Source organism: Myiozetetes cayanensis, unplaced genomic scaffold (genome assembly GCF_022539395.1).
Source record: "Myiozetetes cayanensis isolate MyiCay16 unplaced genomic scaffold, myiCay2020 scf1, whole genome shotgun sequence".
NCBI lineage: Eukaryota > Metazoa > Chordata > Aves > Passeriformes > Tyrannidae > Myiozetetes > Myiozetetes cayanensis.
In genome coordinates this window covers 71347108-71370117 of record NW_026086604.1, presented here as the reverse complement: position 1 = coordinate 71370117, position 23010 = coordinate 71347108, and the positions used below count along the sequence as shown (strand labels likewise).

Genomic DNA, 23010 nt, shown 5'->3' with positions numbered 1-23010 from the left:
GTAATTTGCACTCATATATATATTTATAGCTTTGTATGCCATTTACGTGTCTTATTTACAGAAGAAAGGAATTTGTAACATTAATGCAAGTTCCAATTCAATACTCTTTCTGCCTGAAAGACACTATTTAACTTTAAACCCATTTGTAAATACAAACACTGGGTATACATACTATAGGAGGCCAAATATTACAGAACATGCTAGGAAGGCAGATGGGGAACAGGATATAAATCATCTGATCAGATAAGAGGTTCTAAAATATAAATTCATCTGCTGAGAGTTTAAATTTAGTTACAACTCTCTCAATATTTCTAGATGCTATTAATTTCACATTTATACCAAACAACATATCAGTCACTTAACATTTAAGATTCAAAGAAGCTTATTTTAGGTTTGACTCCTTTTGTAGCCATTGGAAAGCAAAACTGTTATAGGATAACTCAGGACATGAACACAACAAACTCATTTATTCCTTTTCAATACAAAAGAAGCCTAGGAAGACTAGTTGCTAATTTTCTAAAATAACTAACACATAAGGTAATTAGGATAACACAAAAAAATAAGATAACAAGGATAACACAACAGCAGGCTGACCAGAAAACAATGGGAAAAATATAATTTTATCAGGCATCTGAGTAATACAGAGTAATAATTATTGGGAAAAAAAAACAAAAAAAACCATACAAAATTTGGTAAGGACTAACTCTATCAAATCAACTGAACATTCTTTAACAGGTTAATTTGACTAATGAGTAGAAGGAGCATGAAAAACCGTTATGCAGAAAAGGTTGAAGAAATGTTTTTATGAGAAGTAGATTGTGACATGATTTTACTTCCAGGTGTATCATAATCATAACATTGACTAGTCCCTCAAGACTACAAAGGAGGAGACAAACAAGCAATCAGCTTCATTTGTGGTAAAATACATTCATGTTAGACATGGAGGAGTGTCTTCCATTTATAAAGACAGTCTATTCCTGTGTTTGTCTACCTGAACCATAAATAAAACAGTTGCCAAGAACAGTTTAGGTTTGTCTCAATGGGTCATTTGTCTAGAAGACTTCCTAAAATCCCTTTTAGTCACAATACCTGAATTCAATCTGAAGTTATCACGATTTAAAGTGGAAACATTTAAAAACCCAGACTATATACTCACTTGTCATTTTTAATATGTTCATAAAGGCGCTTGAACTGGCGGACTTGGAAGGACAGAATTCCCATCAAAACCACCACCATAAGCAGGAAAGGGTAAATCCGTCGCTGAACTAGGTTTTGCATTTCAGCGGTAACTCCTACAAAACAAGACACAACCCTTACGTGATCTAATATTGCTGAAGTAACTCATGTATTTCTGCTTCTCCACCCGCTTCTAGACTTTTTGTTATACTGTAACTTCAGTAGGAGTGTTAAATAAATTACATGTCCATTTATCCCACAGATCCAACGTGACGTGACAGCTGCTGTTCTTTTTAATCTGAAGCACTAAAGTGGAAAGTTTTCCATTAGCACACTGAAAATCCACAGTAAAAAAAGAAAAGGGCTTATAAGTTCTTTTTGCTTATTGACTTCTTTGCTTATTGACTTACCTCGTATCAGGAAAAAGCTGGTGCAATAGAAGTCTGTGTTCAAGTGAGAGGTTGAGGAACAAAATGGGGCTTCCTTAACATATTGTTAACATCAAAACTAACTATCAAAAGACAACCGTAGATGGAAAAGCTCATCTATCCCAGTTCTAATAAAATTATTTCCCTTAATTATGAGGAGACAAGAAAGTCTAAAAACAAAATCCTCTATGTTTAAAATTTACATTTTATTCTAATACTATCAAAAGCTCAAAACAAACCCAGTATTTTCACCTGTTCTAAGCTTTGTTTAGAATCTGACAGGTCAGAAAAAGATGGCCTCAGCTCAGTATAGCTCCCAGCGAGACTAAAATTAAAGGCTGATAGATACCTATATTTTTGCTGTTACAGTCCCATACTCCTGATGTAGCTAGTCAGAATAACGTATTGCATTTCTTAAAAAAAATGCCACACTTTTAAGATGACACAGCAATCCTTTAGCATTTACATGTGTTGGTAGAATAGAGGGTTTTTTTTTTTGGTGAGGCTTTTTTTATTTGTTTATTTGGGTTGGTTTTAAATAACCTAGAGCTTGAAATGTTATTTCCACAAATACATTTACACTGCTATAAAACCATCAGATGATAAACAGGTATTCTGAACATACACATACCTAGTAAAGGTACAACACCAGAAGCTATGATGTATGGCACACACAGTGAGAGTAACAGAACAGAGATCACGGGTGCTGCCAGTTTTCGGATGATGAAGTGTAAGTCAATGTTACGAATTCCGTTTGCATATACCTAAAAATGAACAAGTTAGAAGTAGAAGGGATCAATCATGAAAGCCTTGCTTTGCACTTACACTAATAATCAAAAGGTTTTGCACAATTCTCCTTATGAAAGGACTTGGGTGTTCCCAAGTTGAAGAAAGCCATGATGGTTGCAGTTGAAAAAGGAAAAACTTCCCTGCCAATCTGCATCATGAGATTTCCAGAAAATCATTTAAACAGTGGCCAAGAGACCAAATTACTCTGGAGTAGCATTGTGATTCAGTTTCAGGAATGCAAGAAACCAGTTGAAAGATAACTGAATAGAGCTATGGACAGTGTTTTCTGTGGGTGACCCAGGATCACTTTGTGCTGTTAACTTGCTGGAAGAGAATCCTGCATACACTAACAGAATTAATCTATTAAATTTGGTAACAGGCAGAAAATACAATCTTATTTTGTATTTTGTTCGGGCAGACTAGAGCCTCTGCATGTAGTCTGTGCCTGAAGAAAGGGCATGCACAATTTTTAAGTTTCTCCAGTTACTACCAGAACCTAAGGTCAAAATGTAACTAGATTAAGCACGTGGAAAAGACTAGTTTTGAACAGCTACCACCTACAGCCAGACTGTGGCCTCTGTCTCACAGCCTGGATGATACCATTTGTGAGGATGGCTCAAGAGTGCCTGATGGCCCATGGAGTGCATTCAAAATGGAAAGAAGAGCTGTAGCATGCATCAAAAGGTACTTTCAGCACTAAGGCTACATTTCTGCAGTGTGAAAGCTCAAGTAATTGAATAACTGGGACCATGTGCTGGGCTTACTCAAAAGAGGCACCTTGTGTACAGAGGTTGGGACATGCACCATAGCCATCACGTACTGTGCAGGGATGAAAAGTTACCTTCTGGCAAACAACTGAGATAGTTCACTGAGATGACGAGCACAGAACTTAAAGGTTATAACCAAGAAAAAAAATACTTCTGCCACAGAAAAGAACAGGCTATGCAACTTGGAACAGCTCACAGGAACTGCTCCGTCTTGCTTAATAACCAAAGGGGAATGGGAATAGTGTTTTCATATGTACTAATCTGTGAATGGGGTAATATCTACAGCTCCAGAGAAGGCAAAGTTCTCTGTTCTTGAAATGTGGATATAAATAATGTTCAGTATTTGGACACACTGACTTCACCTGAAGAAGTAATCACGTTTCTTTCTCACTTTAGTACAAACCTGATAAAAATACATATATGTATATGCAGCTTTTCTTCATTTCCACTTTCTGAGGTCTGTTTTTATTTTTAAGTGCACCTTAATGGTTTAGGCTATACAGTTTAAAAAGGTTTCTACAAGAGTAATTGAGTTTTACTCCATTACTCCAGAAGTAATTCTGTTTTTTGATGCACATGTTCAAAAAACATTGAAAAAGTATTATACAGAATAATTCACATGGATAGTTTTCCCCTACCTGTTCAATAACAGTTTTCAGCCACCACTGAGGACCCATCAGCGTTATGGCAGCAATTATTTTGGCATGCAGAACTCCAAGAGCCCAGTCCTAATTTTGTAAAAATAGACTGTTAGCATTAACATATCTTTAAAAAGTTAGACAATCAAAAGCTTTTCAAGTAGATTGCTAATCTTACTTATAAATGAAAATATAATTACTTTTCTATTTACATAGGATATTGCTTAAAAAAGGTGACATCATCTGCAAACTCCTATGAAAAAGAGGATGCTCTCAAGCTTAACTCACATCTGTCAAATTAGTTCCCTGGAATGAGGAAAATCAGTGCTACTATTAAACCAAAAGCAAATACAAACCAAAAACATTACACTTATATAAAGCAACAGACTAACATTCTGGTACAAAATAGTTAACACTGGTAACATTTACCTAGAAGGATGTTATTTTGATTCCTCTAAAAAAAGAATAGAAACAAGATGCAAAGATGTTCACATACTTCAGGAAACAAGTTTTTTCCGTTCTTTTCAATTTTAGACATTCACAAAACCCTACCTGATGTCAGAAAAGCTAAACAAAGCACGGCAATGCTCTTCATGAGAAAACATCATACTACTTAGAAGAAAATTTATGTTTTAACATAAACTGCAATTATTACGGCATGGAATTAAAAGAATATAACTACTGGCTTCTACTAAACTTTACATCATGAGTCAATCCTTTCTGGATTACAGATACCTTTATCTGGATTTACAGATAAAAATGTAAGATTTTTAATAAAAGCCACCAAAAATAGAATGCAAAATATAGGCTGAAAAGGCATAATAAACAGCTACAGAACTGGTAAGACTTAAGATATCATAGACCAATCATCTTTCTTAAACTGCTAAGGAAATACATTTTCTTTAACCAATTATTTAAAGAGTGTATTTGTTCATGTCTGTTTTCAAAAATTTAAAAAATTGTTATAAAAAAAGTCAGTATTAAAGTTGAGTCATGTTTACTTAAGGATGTAACCTTTCTATAACTCTATTCTCTTTTGTGAAAAATGGAAATTATTCTCAATTTCAATAGCTTCTTGTTAATTTAAAACAAGTCTCAAATCCCTCTAATCCAGTATTTTGAGGAAGGTCTGCCACATGAAAAAAGTTTTTCAGTATACTGTATTTAAAACTTTTAAAGAACTAACATGCAAAAGTCAAGAATTTTTAGAATTCTAGCATTGCAAATTCTTTCCAAAACTGTTTGGAAACCATGATCATCTATCACTGCAATTATATGATCTCCTGATTTATTAGTCATCTACTCAGATACCTCAAAAATATACCTGTATTATAAAATAATGGAATAAGGAAATTAGCAGTCAAATTCTTCTCTGTATTAAGGCTGTCAAACATTTGGATACTGAAAGTAAACAAAAGCTTGTCTGTGGGCATCTTAAAAGTCACTATCCCTGAACACTTCTTTGTTACTTAGTAAATGCATTCTAGATGTTTTGAGTTATAGTTCCCTCAGTTGGGTGTCTGAGTTGTGAGTTCTTTCACAATTCAGCTTAGGTGATGGAAGAATTTGTCACTCAATCCAGTCTTCAGGATTGAAGAAAAAGAAATTTACACTGCCTGTGAGACTTGACTGAGGAATAACAGTCAACTATAACACAACAATAACACAACTACCTCAAAATCTTGTATTAATGATTTGACATCTCGACCCAAAACCAGCATGATCCTAAAGTTCCAGTCATAGTGTGCATCATTACTGAATTAAAACCTTGTAAGGAAAAAATGATCAGCTGGACCTCCTGCTGCAGAAATCTATCCAGAAAGATCAGGCAGAGTGTGTGCATACAATTACACTAACTTCCTACATAACTTTACAATGATGCTACTGGATAAAGTGTCTAGCTGGCCACTGAAATGCAAAGATCCTCTGATGTCACCTCACAACAGTTTAGCTTGTCATACTTTAAATTCCTCAGCATATCCTTTTGATTCAAATAATCCTCATATCCACACTTGGCTGCCTTTTCTCTGCCACACAGAAACATATTTCTAGAAAATGCTCTGAAGCACTGAATCAAAACAAAAGAAGAACACCCATAACTCCTTACATCAAGAACAGCAAAAGAATGGGAGCAACTGACCTGCCAAGGATAGAAGAGAGGTGTTTGATCCAAAGGAACTCTCAAAGGTGCAACGATGACCAGTTCAAACAGAAGTCCGAGCAAAAGTGGAACCACACCAGCTAGCAGTATAGCCACTATTAATGTCTTCATTATCTAAAAAGCCCCAAGACATTTAATTAATATATTTACTAGAGGATTCTTTGTTTAAACTTAAAATGTAACTTAAGCTGCCTAAACACACAGCTCTGGCAGAAAAATCCCAAACCTACATAGACCTTTAATTTACACATATACACACCTAGAAATAAATTTTCATTACATGCCTTGTTTTGCAATGTAATTTTTCAAGATTGGGTCCTATTCTATACCCCCTCCATAAAAAAACCATGACTGTGCCTATTAGTGTCCATATAGTTCCAAAGCATAAAATAACCTTTGACTCTTATCAGTAGGGAATACCATCCAATGGGACTTCATTGTATTACATATTCTAGTATGTTGGAAAACTAGAGGAGAAAAATTTTTCCAAAACCGACAATTTAATTTTTTTTCTCCAGAGAAAACTAAACCTTAAAAATTCAGTCATTATGGAATATTAGACTTAAAAATGAAAAATGCAGAATACCATACTTGAATCTTCCTTTATTCTAGAATTCTCTTTCTTTACATACATCAAATAAAATTAATCTGACTTAATTAGTATGATAAGGGAAAGGGATAAAGAACAAGTAAAGCACTATATTTTGGCTCTGAATTTTCTTAAAGAAGTTTAGGATTTCCTAAATCAAAATGATGGCTATTTGGGAAATGTGGTAGTACATGAAATACACACTTACAATGCTCTTCTGTCTGTAATAGTTCAATAAGCACATAAACATGTCCATAACTGGATATCATTTATCCTATGAATGTTTAAACTAACTATACTTCACTTAGGCAAGAAATGTACAATAGAAACCCTCAAAATCAAAACCAACAGTTGGGGTATAAATTTGCTTTCATGTTGAGAATCTGAACTCCTCCTAATAACAGATATTTTCTTTAAAAATATTAAGTTGAACAACATAATACGACAAATGATGATCTTTCTGGAAATATGCATCAAGTACTTTTGAGAGACATGTTCATCATAATCTATCACCTTTACTAGTGGCTTTTTTTCCATTTAATAATGTCATATTACTAAACAAATAAAATTAAAGCTTCAAGGTATATATGAAAACTTATATGTTTCTGAGAACACATAACATTTGGGATAATATAATGCCACATTCCCTTTTAAAGGAAAACAGAGAAATATACACATATATATAAACATATATACACACACTTATTTACACTGATAGCTTAACATTGTGCTAAATGGTTTGCAAAAAGAGTTAGCTTATGCAAGAAGAAGGGAAGTTGCAAAAGCTTTGGAACGGTCTGAAAAGGAAAATGCAGTGAACATAATAGAGTAAAATTTGCAAGCAAAAATGAAACTACAAGTTTCATTACCTACTTTTTCAATGACTCAGTAGGAACTTTTCTTGAGACTCACCATGAGAGACCATTCTTTAACCTTCTGAAAAATCACTCTCCGACCCTGTGGCATCCAGGCAACCAGTACTGTCACTGCTCGGATAGTTAGCCAACAGACATAAAGACCACAGGCAGCTGTGTACAGCTCATGGATTTTGGCAGTCCCCGTCCAGAATGACATTAACCATCGGCCAGCGAACACTGAAAAAATAAGCACTGTTAAATAGAGAAATGCCTTCTGATGTATTAGGGAAGGATGCCTCTTAAAAAACATTTATCAAATTTATTGTTAAATATCAATGCACAAATATTCTTCATCATAAAACAGTAATTTGGTACTGTACCCATAATGCATAAATGTGTGAAGCACTATGTAAATGGTTTCAGAAATTATGCCAAATACATATCTAGAAATTATTTCCCCCTAAAATGTTGTTATGACAGCAATGTGACCTGACTACAGCAAAACAAAGCACTGAATACAACACTATTCAGAGCCTAAACACTAATCTTCAGAACTGCAAAGGCAATAATGCATCACGGCATAAGCTTGAACTTAAATCTTAAGAGCTATGTTTGGATTATTTCACTGCCTCACATGATTTTTAAAGACTTACTGATGAGGCTTCTGAAGCTTTCTGACAAAAATGGGAGGCTCACTTGCTACCGTTCATTTCTTAATAGTGTCTCTATTTACCAGTATTTCAGAGGAATTATTTTATGTACTATTATTAAAATAATAACAAAATTTGTAACTCTGATCTCAATACGTTATTGACTTTAGGATCATTAATACAAGGAAGTATAAGTTACATGGTATTATGGCAGCCAGGTTATAAAATTCAAATGAGTTTACATGTCTTGCACTTTTGATGTGATTAAAGTACTTATTCAAACATTTTTAAAGTGATACACATGGCACTTCCCAAAATCTCCTAGTGACCTGCCAAGATCAGAATATCTGAAGCTAGGAAGGGACCCATAACGATCATCAAGTCCAACTCCCTGCTCTTTGCAGGACTCAATAATGACACCTTTGGAATATTTAAGTAAAGAAATGAGAAGACCTGGTAACAAACTATATATGTTCCTTCTCTAAACAGTAAAGCAGGTGCAAGAGTTTAAAGTCCTTTTTTCTCTCAATACTAGTGAGATTGTCTCAGCACTTGGAGCTGTGTCATTAAAGGAAAATTATTCTACAACAAAACAAGGGGAATGGCAATCTCTGTCATTTAAATACAAGTACTATCACTATCATTTAGGTTTTTAGATTATTATAACTTGATGATGTACCATTAAAAATGAGACAATTTTCCAAGTTTTCTCCTTTTAACTTTAAACAATGGTTTCAAAACATCTGCCATTGTTGAGCATGGCAACATGCAGAGTTGCTTTTCATCACAGTTTTACAGTAATAGACTCACCTGGCAAGGTAAGGCAGATAAGACTAGCAATCAGTAATGTTATGCACATGAAAACAATCAAAAGAAATATCTGAAAGAGGGAAAAAACAGAAAAGAGAGAAAGTTTATAAGAAAGTTACTTAACCAAAGCAAAAAAAAATCCACATAAAAGATACATCATCCTAGAAAGGCAGGTAAACTAAAATGTTCAAATACCAACTGATGTTTCGCTGTATAAATAAATCAGCGGTGAGAAACCTACCCACAGTACATGCAGAACACCTACAGTGTTGTGTATTTCTTTCTAAGAGTTTGCATCAGCTGTCCCAAGAGTAAAAATTAACATCTGAATCCAGAATGACCGAAGTTCTCTGTTAGGTTACATTAAAAAAAATCACCTCTTCATTTCTGCACTGCCAACACAACTCTCAATTAATCCTGAAAGGTTTCTAGCTCTGTATGCCAGATGAGCAAGACAGTGGTTTTCTATGGAAAACATTGTGAGAAAGTTCTTCCAGATGTCCTTAGGCTTATGTGACCAGAAGATGACAGTGAAGCTGGTCGCTCCTTAGTCAGGTTCACATCTTACTGGAGAATTATCATGTACTTGACTTCTTTAAATATGTCTTAAGCACCATGTGCTATGCAGCTTTGCTTCATTAATCATCAAAGACGCACAGCAAACAAGTCTACTATGGGAAAGCTAACACCTCATCCTAACAGAGAACTGAGAGAAAGTTAAATCTGTAACACATATTTTCCTTGATGAGACTGGTGGGTATAAAGGAAGGAAACTTCAGAAGCACTACCACAGTGTCATGACATCAGCCATTACTTCCATTCTCACAGTAAGTGAGCTGTGTTGGAAGTTTATATTTGATTAACTTAGAGTTCCAGTAACAACAAAATAATTATCTAGTTTAACCTGTATATTATTCTGGAAATTTAAGTATTTGCCAGCAACATTTCCTTTCTAATTTTAGGGATTTAGAACTTTAAAGTATTATAACACTTTTCTATGTTTAATATAGATGCAAAAGCAACAGAAATTCTCCATTTAATTTCTTAATAAAGGAAAGTAGTTTAAAATACACTTCAGCTATAAGACCAAAGTATGCCCCTTGAAAGCCATGCCCTCTTAGAGGTACTCCCAAACTACTTGTTCGATGGGGGGTTATTGTATTTCTCTCCATTACTAACCGTGAAGAAAACAAGATGTAAACTACCAGAAAATAGACAACATATATGGGATCTATATGTAAAATCATAAAAATTACAAGCTGAAAAAAGCTTTCTGTGAGAATAACTGTAAGTCTACTTTTTAGAAAGATGCAAACCATACAAAATGGAAAACAACATGATCCACCACTTGACTTCTGATAAGGTGTGGGCCAAGTCTTCCTTAAAAAAAAAAATACATATTCTTCCAATTCCATTTTCTTTCCTCTTTATGTGTTTAATATACCTACCCTGAGTGGGAATTTTAAAGGCCTACGATAAGGCTGGAAACCCACAGGTCCTCCTTGTTGAAGTATGGCTTGATGGGCTGCATGAAGACCTTCTCCCACAACTGGAATGGCATTATTATTGCGAGCATGCTGGTTGTTAGGTTGCTGATTTGCATTGTTTTCATTCTCTTCCTGGTCTCCAAGTAAGTAAGAATGAAGATCCCTGTAACAATCAAAATTTCAATTTTGTCCCATTTGATATGAATGAGAAACTCAGAAACTCAGGCATACTCAGAATGCGTACAAGCTGTACAAAACTTACACAGGATCTTCATAAAGTTAAATAAGCCTTTTCCTGATAATGTTCTCCACATCAACATACACACAGAATTTAGAAGGAAAATGCTTGAGGATGCAGATTAGAACAGTTGGAATACAGTCACAAGAAAAGATCACTTTTCTGTTTGATTGCTTTAAAAACATCACCTGGTATTGCAGTGACTGTGCATATGAAAGGAAAATTGCATTGCTATTTCAGTTCATGAAAGCACACAGCTCTACTGACAGTTTTTATTTTACTGTTACTAAGCTCTATTGGAAACAGCTGCCTTCAAACCTAAATTGTACAAGGACACTAGAGCATTGCTATGGACGCGCTTTCGAAAGTACAGTCTTTCAAAGAAGATTCTAAATGGCTCAAAACCTGGTCACAACTTTTTAAGAACATCAATCACAGAAAGAGTCAATCTATTTAAAAAACTTTCTGTTGATGTTTCCCACATATATCATTAGCAAAATTCGTATCTGATTAAAAAAGACCCAAACCCAATATGAATATTTAGAAGTTAATTTTCCTCAGCTTTAACAGATCAAGATGTGTGCAGATATTTTATTGGCAGTGAAATATTTTCACAGCAGTTTGCTTTTTAAGAAAAACAAAGAAGAAGATTTTCAACTTTGCTCAGCTAAAATTGCTGAAGAGATAATTCATAACTGTTCTAATCAGCTACAACAGTGGAGAAAGAAAAGCCATTTTTATCATTGTCTCCAAAATTCTCTTGTTGCATCATACCTAAACACCATCAAAACATGGAAAAACTATTAGAAAAAACCCAACTCTTTAAAATGCAAAGAGAAGAGGAGGTGAGGAGAGTTTCTTTATGAAAAGCTAAAATAAATATTTTGGATTGCAGTGAAGAAAAGTCTTTCATTCCCTCAGTTTCTCAGACATAACTTAGTAAGCAATAAATCTTGATCCTAGTAGCACAACAATGAGCATCATATAGTGGGAGAATGCCAATATACTTTGAGGTAAAATTGAAAGGTATACAGGAAAAAAAAGCAACTTTATTTTTTTCTTGACTAATCTGGCAAACAACAAAACTAAAAAACTAAACTAAACTGAATTAAAAAATAATTTCAAGTGCTAGAAGCTCCACCTGGCAGTATAATTCAGTTTATCTAATGAAGATACAGTTTTCTCCTTTCTCCTTTTTTAGAGACTGAACTTTTAACTTTAAAATCCTCAATTTAAAGTTGTTCACTTTTTCAGCTTAATGTTCTAAATAATTTTTCTTTACTTTTTTCCTTCCTATAGTAAGAAGTGCAAGAAGTGCACGTGAATTTTAGATGACTCACAGAAATGCTCTGCTGATGCTTACCTCTTTATTCTTTTCATATAATAGGAAGTTAACAAGATGTTAGTCATACTTTTACAGATTTTTTTTCACTAAGCAAACGCTGTAATAGTGTACTAAAAGAATTACTTGTCAAAGACTAGTCCAGAAGTAGATACAAAAACTGATTAGAAGAAATCACTACAGAAGTTTTCCATCACATCTTTATCTGTAAAAAAGCTATTAAAGCTAACTACTAGGATAACTTTCTTGAAAGCATGTGCTTTCACATTTGAAGGCCAAACTGGACACGTGGTTGTATTTTGGATTTCTGTACTTACAGCAAGTATCCAGCAGTAACAGTCCATGCTCGTACAAGACCTTTCAACCACTGTCTTGTATGTCCTTGCTCTAGCAAAGCTGGAAGCACCACCTGAAGCAAAAGGAGCTCTAAGGAAAGTTCACTTACTGGAGCATCACTAGAAACAATGGGAAGAGAAGGAAGTCAAGCACAAGAAACATTCTGGTAGCAATCTTTTATACTGAATCATATTAACACCACCACAATATATACTACCCTAGGCAGAGGTTAGGTGTTCATGAGTAATTAGGCATTTAGGTGTATAAGAAATTTAAGAAAAAATATTGAAAAAGATTATATCTGAAAATATAATTTGCTCTTTTATTTGCTTCTATCATCACTGTTCAATTATTACTTAGAAACAGAAAACAACTATCATCATTAAAAACAAATCCAGTTACAGATATTCTTTCATTCTTGTAGTAATATTAATCAGGAATGATTTTGTTAAAAAAACAAACATGAAAGCAACTTCACTATCAAAAGGTTGAAAGGGTAAGTGTTTTGAGGACATAGAACCCCAAAGAGTTATTGTTATGGAAGTAATACAAAGTGCCTTTTATTTTTTTTAGTAGTTTTTCACTTGACAAACTGTATGATGTAGTCATGCACTTTACCTTTTAACTTCCTTAGAACAATAAAGATTAGATTAACTGAAAACAAAATAACTTAGCAAAAAAAAGTCCCAATAGTGCTCAAAGAGTACAAATACACTTTTTCTAGTTATAGGAAGACTGAAGAAACACAACTTTAAAGAAGAAATTCTTACCTGTAGAGCATAACATTATATGGAAGAAAGTTAGGCAGGAGATATTTAATAATGCGTATAGGAAGCCAGAGCATCAGCAGTACAATTGATCCAAAGACAATCTGCAACAAGAAAGCAAACAAGTTAGTCCACAGAGCAGAAACAACCAAAGGTAGTTCCCCACCCATCTCTCTGACATGTTCCCTGTGTAGTGGGTTAGCCCTGGCTGACAGCCCGATACCTACCGAGCTGCTCGCTCACTGCCCTCTCCTGCTGAAGAGGAAGGCAAAACAGAAGGAAGGAAAGACTGAGGTAATGACCATTTAATACAGAAAGCAAAAGCTGTGCCAACAAGCAAAACAATAAGAGGAATTCAGTCTCTACTTCTCACCAGCAAACAGACGATTAGCAACTTTCTGGGAACTCATGAATTCAAACACCATAACCATGAATGGCCCCCCTTCCTCCTTTCCCACAGTTTTTACTGCTGAGCACAATGTCATATGGTATTCTTTTGGTCAGTTTGGGTCATCTGTTCCAGGAATACCCTGAAACCATAGCTTATTCACTGGAGGGGTGAGGGAGTGGGGCTGAGAAGGAAAGAGAAAAAGCTTGCCTTGACGTTGTGCAAGCACTGTCCAGCTGTAGCCAACAGGCCTGTGTTGACAACACTGTTCCAGCTGCTAATTCAAAGTGCAGAAGTACATTTGCCTGTGTGAAGAAAATCACTCCAACCCAGGCAGACCAGTACACTACAATGCTCTTGCCAGACAGGACTGTGACTGAATAAACACTGACTGGTCTGCTGACAGAGCACTGTCAGACAGTTCTTCTTTCTTTGCTTTTCCCTAACACCAGGATTACTAATTTTGTATTCCTCTCTTTTCTAAGTGGCTGACTTTCCAAGCAACTTGTTGAAGCATCAAAAGATATTTCAGTTTCTATTTTCTCACATTTTAAGTTGACTGAAAGACCAAAATTTAAGTAGGTGAGACCAGGTGCATGAAGACCATGCACTTTTATAAATCAAATTTCCTTAAGGAACCATATGAAAAATTAAGTACATTTTAAACACATTCTTACATTTCATATAAATGCATCATTAGAGACTAAAAATGTTAAAAAAAAAAAAATACGTGTTTAACTATGCAGAACAGAAAAATCAAATCCCCTTCTCCTTGAAAATATTTAATGGTCTACACAAGACATTTCTTAAAAATATTGAAAAAGAAACAAAACATGAAAGGTGTGACATTCTTTGAAATGAAAAGTGTAAATGATTACCATTCTGGGTCCCATATTCTGATATAAGGCTAGTAGAAGTTCTGAATTCATTAGCTAAGCAAATCAAAAGATGAAGTTCAAGTAACTGCCTTTTCTAACACAGTGTGAGAACACATCTCAGAACATTAGTAACAAGCAGATCTTTGCTTATATTTGGGCCACCTGCTATGACACGAAGTTTTAGGTAGTTGAAGAATTACGATTATCCAAGAAGAAAATGCTCTGAAAGACGGACAGGTCAGCCCCTCTCACATATTGAAGGGTTCTTGAATGGAAGATATCTCTCTCAGCTTTCACTACTCCAAGCACCTCAGGTGTAATAATACAGTACATCAAAGAATGCTTCTGGTGTGTCAAGTTTCCACAGTTCATGTGATATTTATGTCAAAGATGGTCTGAGACCCTTTCTTTACTGCATGCTTCGCAAACTTCAGACAAGCAGAGGGGAAAAAACTTTCACTGCTTTCAATATCTTGCAATGATAATTTGGAAACAGACATCATTGGCTAGCTCAGCAGAATCCAATCCAAAATTAAGCTATAAAGTTAATTTCCTCTGCTGCAGTATTTTAGCTGAACTGGACACACAGTGTTACTGCAATAACTGAAGGTATCATGAAAGAGTTACATGATTTACAATATCCATGATAATAAACATTTGTTCTCTGAATATACAAATATTTTCTGTGATTTTGCATAAGGAGATGATATCACAGAAAGATTTGTTCTGTGAGGGACCTTTAGAGTTCAACCTACCCTCTCTAACCCCTCAGAACTCTGCTCTGAGGAGACCCAATTACATCAGGTTGCTCAGAACCTTATCCAGTTCAGTTCTGAGTATCAAAAGGTATAGATTCTGTTGGCAACTTGTTCCAGTATCAATTCACCTTCATGGTGAAAGTGTTTTTTCCTTAAACACATATTACTGTATATGAGAGCCAACATAGGAAATTTTCTTTCCAAATAAAGAAATCTTTGACAGAAGTCCTTACCACTGATAAGATAAATCTCCTGAGATGTCTATAGATGGGCAAGTGAATCATTTCCTGCACAGGATTGAAGTCTGGATCATTCAAATTCCTGAGAAACCATAAGACACCAGGTCTCAATACCTGAAGTAGGAAATAGAAAACAACATATGAAGAGAAATTCTTCAAAACCCTTTGTTTTTAATTTTGAATAACACTGCTGCAGCAAATAAGTTTTAACATAATAGTTTTAACATAATTTGTTGAGTAAGATTTAACAAAGTGGCACAGAAATAGAACAAAGGAAGTATCATTATAGAGAAGTAGAGAAGAAATAACAAAATACAAGTTTAATTTTCAAGTACTGATCAATCTTAAACAATTAAAAACATATTTAGATTAATTTGAAGGCAATACCCAGATTTAAGGACTCTTTGTAAACTAAAAATCTCTAAGCAAAATATACTTTAAATCATAATTTTCCACTGCAGTAAAGTACCAGCATGGTCCTTTTAACAAAAGGCTGAAATTCAATATACACATAAAACACAGTAGCAACATCACCCACATGTGAAAGATTTAACTGTTTAACATGCAAGCCTCTCAATATGTTACATACCAATCTTGTTCTTACAGACTTACCTCTCTCAGTAAAAGAATGAAGGATGCAAAATAGAAGACATAAACCATTCCAACTAACCAGTGCAGAAACATTGTGGTACCTGGGGCAGACTGAAAGCTCAATTCTCTGTCTTTCAGAGTGGCATCAAACATCTCCTAGAAGGTAAACAGCAAACAAACATGAATGAAGTTGGCCAAAAATCCACAATTACTCATTTTGTTTACCCTAGTTTATATATACTGCTAAGCAAATTTAAATGTCCGCCTGGTGTTAACACATAAATAATTATAGCATTTAATTAGAGGAAAAAAGGAAATTTACAATAAGAACGGTAAATAGAGATCAATTTATTTCTTCTGACAGAAAGAAGAAGTCAACTTAAACACTGACAGACCCTACATAAGTTACAAATCAGTTCAAACAAAGTAGCAGTGTGATGGAAGCAAATATTTATTCCCTTAAGTAAAATTCTACTTCTGCTAAGGCAGGAAGAAATTAATTTTCTCCATTTGAAAATAAGCACTCTTTTTTTCTTCATGACAGAAAAACTATTCTTCTAAATTCCAAGCAAACACAGCATGCATCTTGTTCAAAACATAAAGGGACTGAATAACTTAAAACACGAAGTCATTACCACTTCACATAAGATGGCTACATAAAGTAATTTATTCATTGCACAGGTTTGCCCATAAGTAAGCTCATTACCACAGTGGTCTTGTAATTGCAGTAAAAAGGATTATATTTTTATTACTTTAGTAACAGCATGTTAATTTGTAATTAGAACAAAATAGAAAACAAGAAAAAAATTAGAACATTCAAAAAAAATCAGAACAAAATAAAGAAAAACAAAATTAGCGTTAGGTAGTACCTAAAAATCCCTTTCGCTGTGGAAATTATGTTTATAAAAACAGAAGAGCATTATCAAACTCATATTTAACAACTCTCTTCTCGTCAGAGTGTGGTTTTTTTTGCTTCAAATATAAACAGTGTCCAAAAAAAGGCTTTATCCCATTTACTTCTGTTCTTACCAAGGAACATATATCCAGCCACCAGCCACAGATGAGAGGAAACACACCAATTTCAACCACCACTAACAAGGAAACCTTTAGGAAAAGAGAGAAAAGAACATCTCACTAGTTTAACAAAAGTTGCTAAGAAAATGATAAGGTAAGCTCAAATTGAGAGGTTTTTTTGTCCACTCCCTCCCAAAGGATTAGGATTACCTTGACAACAATATAGCAAACTCCTAATAGGCGACGTGATCGCTGGAACTTAACAAGTGCTGCCAAGCCCTGAAAACTTTTGTCAAGAAAATAATACTGAAAAATATTTCATAACAGTTTAATTAATATGAAACACAATATTATGTAGCTTTTAGCAACAGGAAATTTTATACAAGACCAAAGTGAAACAGAAAGTATATACTTTATCAGGGTTGTATTTTCAAAATTGGCTGTGACTCCGAAAGTCATGATCTGGTGTGCTGGGTAACACCCCCAAACATGTATCTAAAATAAATCAATAAATAATAACACCACCCTTCTTAAATTAAGCATCCAAAAGTTCTCAAGAAATAAACAGTTTCCTTTGAAAAGATCTGCCACTAATGAGCAAGTTGCAAAACTGAAGACCTACTTTAAATAGTAGCTTTCTTTGCCATGAAGTCTAAAACGAATTCTCACCTTTTCCAAGAAAAGCTGGATGCGTATTACACTTTTTTCTTCTAATTTCACCAAAAGAGCAGAGCAAAATGTTAAATTAATTGCACCTGCATCATGTCTGTGCCTCCTCAAAACACAGTCAGAAAAACCATTTACATGTAAATCTGAACCAGGTAACTACTGACAAAAGGATACATGACAAACAATTAGAGTCACTGCTAGCAGAACATATCCAACTATAGTTGTAATCAGGCCTTCAAAGTGAGATGCTTGAACCTGGAAGGAAGAGGGAAAAAGGGGAAAGTTTACCAGTCTCTTAAAAGATTACATCTCTCTTTTATATAATCAAGATAAATTCCACTTCTCAAATATTCAAGAAGAATGACAAGCTTCTCTAGCTTTTACATATCTGTTTCATAAACATGAGAAACAAGGGTCACCTTACACTACCTCACTACCCCCTTGCTTTCCCTACTTATTATCATCCACCATGAAAATTACTCAGCACACAAATTAAAAATGTACACAAGGAAGAAGAGGTTGTTAAAAACCCCAATACATATGCATTTTTTGTAAAAGTAGGAAACCTTACTTGAAATGTAAATAATGGAGGAAGTGGGAAAGAATGAGCAACATTTTTAGTCATAGATTCAAAAAAGACTGATAATTTAAGGACTGAAAATGAGACATAGTCCAAGTTACTTTTGCAAATAAAAGTGGAAAAATGCTACAAGAATATTGTGATTAAATAAACAGTCGCAGGTTTTTTTAATTTTGAAATTAAAGGACAGTACTCACATATTCCTCAAAGCCCAGGCCAACAATGGAGAAGTGACCAATGTGGTATGGACAAAATGCTGCATAATGTAAGCAGAAGGAAGAAAAAAAGGCCATGAAAACTGCTAAATGAAGCCTTATTTGCAGGATGTGTATTCTAACATGGTAATAATTCTACTTCTCATCAATTTTATGAAAACAACTAAAAAAATGATTTTCTGTGCAAATATTTGCAAGTGTTAGAATTTTATAATTTTACAAACAGATCAGAAATTCAGATCAGAATTCACACTGAAAGACTACATACAATATAAAACAACAAAGAATTAGAGGACACTTTTTCCTACTTATTTCATCTTGCAGTGCATAAATTAATTCAATTTCTCTGTCTCATGCACTAAGCTGTCTCAGACTGCTGTTCTGAGGAACAGAACAAGAACCTGTTCTGTATATTCATTCTTTCCCATGCACTAAAAGACTTAAGCAGCCATTTTACACCCCCAGTATCAAATTGGACTTGCTTTAGCAAGGTTTCAGTTCTAGTGCTTTAATTCTTAAGAATACTGTGAAAAATGCAAGCCCTGAAGAAATTTGTAGAGGGAAGAGGAAGTGGAGAAAGATGACACTCCAGTGAAGGGATGAGGAGCAACTTTTACTTTGAATTAAGATACTGAGAAATGTCATCATTCCTGAGAACTCTCTTGACAATTCTGAGGTTTCAGGGGCAATGCGTTAAAAACCAGACGACTTTTCCCACTTCTGGACACCCGTGTATTTGAAACAAAATCAAGTAGTTGTTTTAGCTTGCTCTGTGGTCTTCTAACCAAGCTATGAATGACTACAGAATTCAAATTCTATTTTTTTTTCCAGGAGTAGAGGGAAACAATATAAAGGAAAGAGGCTGCAGTAATGGCAAACTTGTATTTTCACTTTTTATTTTCATTCTGAGAACTACTGTATATTAAAAATGTTTCCTTAAATGAAAAGCCTGATGATTTTCTCTCTCATCCTCATTTCCATATAACCAATACGCAAAAAAAACCCAAAATAAAATAAAACAAGAGCAAACAAAAACAACGACCAAAAAAAAATCAACTAGGAGAAGGATTTAGCAGGACACATATTACCCTAATCAATGATCAGAACATTTCAGAGAAATAAGCCATTACAGGGAAATGCAAAATAATAAGATACAATAAGATCAAAAGATAAACAAGGCAAAAAGATAAAGGGAAGAGTTGAGCTCTCCCTGGTCAGTAAGAACAAGTGGAAGAAAAGTGAGATGAAAAAGATCACACTCACAACTTCTATATCAGACTAATGACTTAGAAGTTGTATTTTTGACAGTGTTTTATGAGAATACAGTGCACAGTTTATGATGTTTTTTAAATAACTTGATTTCAAAGTGAATTTCTCGTAGAACCCTTTAAAGAAAAAGCATAAAGCAGTACAAACTCCTCTGTGAGTAGTAAGATGAGCTACAGAAAATATTAATTAACTTGAAATGAATTAATTTGTCCAAAGAGAATTTCTGGACCAGTAACTAAGGTTCCAAATGCTTTCCCTCTATCTTCTAGAAAGTACCTCCTATGACATATGAACTCACCAGTACTGTAATTACAAATAACCAGAGATTTGATGGTTGTAAATTAAGCAGTATTACTTAAGGGGAAAGATACTAAAAATAGGTTTGAGAGGCACATATTAAATTCCCAGACCTCCAGCTTGCTTGGAAAAGTCATTCCCTTCTCTTCTCTATTTGTTAGTTTTCCACTTGGCAAAGCACACTTAGAGCTACTGAAAACACATCTATATGACAACGTCATTAGTTATTACACACTTATTATTGAATCTTAATCTGTGATTTAGAAGTTTCATCGTTATTATCTACTTACTAAAAAAGCCTATATTTTATACCAGCTAAAAAATTCAATTAACTTCTGATAAATAGAGATTAAAATAGATTAATTCTCAGAAAGAAATAAGTATTTTCAAACTCTTATTAGGACACTCATAGTTTCTTGTGAATTAAACATACAAGACATTAACTTTTATTTTCTTTTGATGTGGTGATTTGTTTCAGTATCTAGATGCTCAAATCACTGGTTCAGTGTGCTGAGCTTTACTTTGCCAGCAAAAATTTTTTATCTACAGTATGACTTCAGTTTTTCAAACTCAAACCCTTCTGCCAAGGAAGACCACTTAGAAAATAACCAAAACAACATAAATTCCTTTCTAAACTGATAATTCAGAGCAAGTAAAGTTTTGTGGCAGTCTTCTATCTCTTCAAATGTATAAAATGCTCCATCTTGTCACTAAAATGCTGCTGCTTCTACACACAGTTGTGTCAATGTAACAACACTAATGAGCTTGAGCACCATAACCTAGAAGCAGAGAAATTTCAGAAATGCTCAAGAGAAGCTTACAACAATAAGGCAGGTACTTTACCTTTTCAGGGTTCAAATGACTGAGAAATATATACCTACACTTTGGGTAGTTTTAACTTTTTTTTGTTAACCTGTGACAAGTTTATGTCTAATAAATTTTTGTAGCACTAACTATACATGGAATCAGAACACAATAATATTCCTATCTTTTACTAGAAATAGAAAGTGTCTTGCAAACATTTAAAGTTACAGTTCAGCTTCAGCATCTACAGGAAGGAGTAAGGAAAATGGAGTAAAATGTGCCACCTATTAGAATTTATTATTTTTTAAAATGTAAGTCAGTCTAAGTTGTATGAACTAAGGAAAGTTGTTCTGTAGCAATTCCGGACACAAAATGGAAGCATATTTGAAAACTCTACAGTCAGCTACGTTCTTGTGCACCTCTCTCCCTCCCAATACCTGAGCTCCAAAAATGGATTCTTGATGTAAAAAGTGATGTAACTATATCTAGTGAAAACTATAAGGAGAAAAAAAATATCCTAGCCGTTCCTCAAAGTACTGCATTTCCTCATAGATTAAATTCCATGAAATTCCTCCTTAATTGGACAGTATTACAAACAAATATTATTTTCTGTGCTTTGGTTGACATCATTGACATTTTTAGATGTCACATTTTCATTTATTCTGAGAGAACAGGCCTTGAAATTAACCTGCATTACACTTCACAAAGGATCTTTTTAAAACCCAAGAGCAAATGATACTTACCAAACACGAGTATGAACAATGTATTTAAAGACACCACCCAAAAGACATGTTCCTGCAAGGAGAATTGGAGAAAGAGGAAGGAAGATGACAAAGAAAGAGTACATAAGTATCAGTCATTTAAATAAGTGACTTGACTTTTGTATATAAACTTATTTCAACTGCCTATTATTATCAGAACTTACACATTTCCTGTTAGAGCCAAGAAACTTGCTCTAACAGAAAGACTAAAACATGCAGGACAGATTATGAAAACACCTGTTTACACTCATGGACATTTACCTACATATGCACACTTACATTTGCTTCAAAATACTTATTTTGTATAAATAAGCTTTCATTTTAAAATCAATACAATTCCATCTTTAAGAAGAATTACATGAAATGTATGTGGATGTTTGTTTCATAAATGAGAAAAGGTTCATCTGAACTTTTAACAATTAGTCTTTATTATAATGAATGCATTAACAAAACTGGCAGCTCTGACTCTAGAAATGACAGCATGTCTCTAATATTACTTTTAGCTAAGATGTGACTTAAGCCGTAAGTACACTTGAGTTTTACTTCTTTTGATATTAAGGTCAATCACTGATAACATAATTGTAAACCTAAGCCATTAAAGTTATGAGACTTTGATGAAAAAACAGTCAACAAACATAACTGAAGATCTTTTAAAAGGGTCTAGCTTTTATTTACAGTGGAGTATGCGATCCAAAGCTATCTATGTCTTTTAAAAATTACACTCACAACTCTACTCTGTGAAACTCCTAAAAACCCTATTTGCCTGATCGTGACATCACATGAAACCCTCTTTAAAGAAATATATGATATGAAAATCGGGACCTCAAATACAATGATGTACTTTAAAAAAAAAAATACTAAAAAAATGCCTTCTATAGAAATTCTTGAAATGCAGGATTGCACTTACTAAAAAAACCAGAGATCCATCAAGTCCAAGCATCTGTGAAGATAGGAAAGTTTATTTTACTCACTCATCAGAAAAATTAAGAAACCCTCATCTAAAATAAGCCTCTTTCATATCAACCTTTAATGTCCGATACAGTGAAAAGCTTTTTTTATTGCTCAACCAACAGAACCAGGACATAAATTCTTAAAGATAGAAACTAAGTTCTCATTCAACACAGTAAACGCAGTTGATCAAAGGCTGGGAACATCTTAATACACATGCATTTATATACTTCAAAGCAAACACAGAATCAAATAATTTATAGGCTACTTCTCTTCAAGACTTTGAAAACTCCGACAAAGATTTTGTATTTACAAAATATTCTAGTGATTGAACTGCTATTTAAATACATGTTTAATCAACTCAATATTAAAACACAAAAGCAAATTTTTTGTTGCTTTCTTGTTGCAAAGTATCAGTTTATGTTGCACTGAGAAAAGTAGGTTAATATTTTACCTTTTATGTATAAAAACAACTAGTAATGGGAACATTTACTACACTATATTTTTTTAAGTTTAGAACAGAGTTGTTCTACAGCTAGAGAAGACAGAAAACAAATCTTTCAT

The 23010-nt window shown here is 34.1% G+C and overlaps 1 protein-coding gene across 3 annotated transcripts in view; it reads right to left on the bottom strand.

Moving 5' to 3' along the window:
• MARCHF6 (membrane associated ring-CH-type finger 6) overlaps nt 1-23010 on the bottom strand; it is a 46355-nt gene that overhangs the window by 4148 nt on the left and 19197 nt on the right. For all 3 annotated transcript variants that reach the window (XM_050311078.1, XM_050311087.1, XM_050311070.1), the window contains exons 9-25: nt 22406-22438; nt 21481-21532; nt 18350-18408; nt 17747-17827; nt 17114-17182; nt 16919-16993; nt 15911-16045; nt 15293-15412; nt 13039-13139; nt 12250-12387; nt 10314-10515; nt 8866-8935; nt 7461-7642; nt 5939-6073; nt 3799-3888; nt 2236-2368; nt 1157-1292 (exon numbers count right to left, since the gene is read on the bottom strand). In XM_050311078.1, coding sequence (XP_050167035.1) covers nt 1157-1292; nt 2236-2368; nt 3799-3888; nt 5939-6073; nt 7461-7642; nt 8866-8935; nt 10314-10515; nt 12250-12387; nt 13039-13139; nt 15293-15412; nt 15911-16045; nt 16919-16993; nt 17114-17182; nt 17747-17827; nt 18350-18408; nt 21481-21532; nt 22406-22438 — 1811 coding nt within the window. The remainder of the gene's footprint in view (nt 1-1156; nt 1293-2235; nt 2369-3798; nt 3889-5938; nt 6074-7460; nt 7643-8865; nt 8936-10313; nt 10516-12249; nt 12388-13038; nt 13140-15292; nt 15413-15910; nt 16046-16918; nt 16994-17113; nt 17183-17746; nt 17828-18349; nt 18409-21480; nt 21533-22405; nt 22439-23010) is intronic.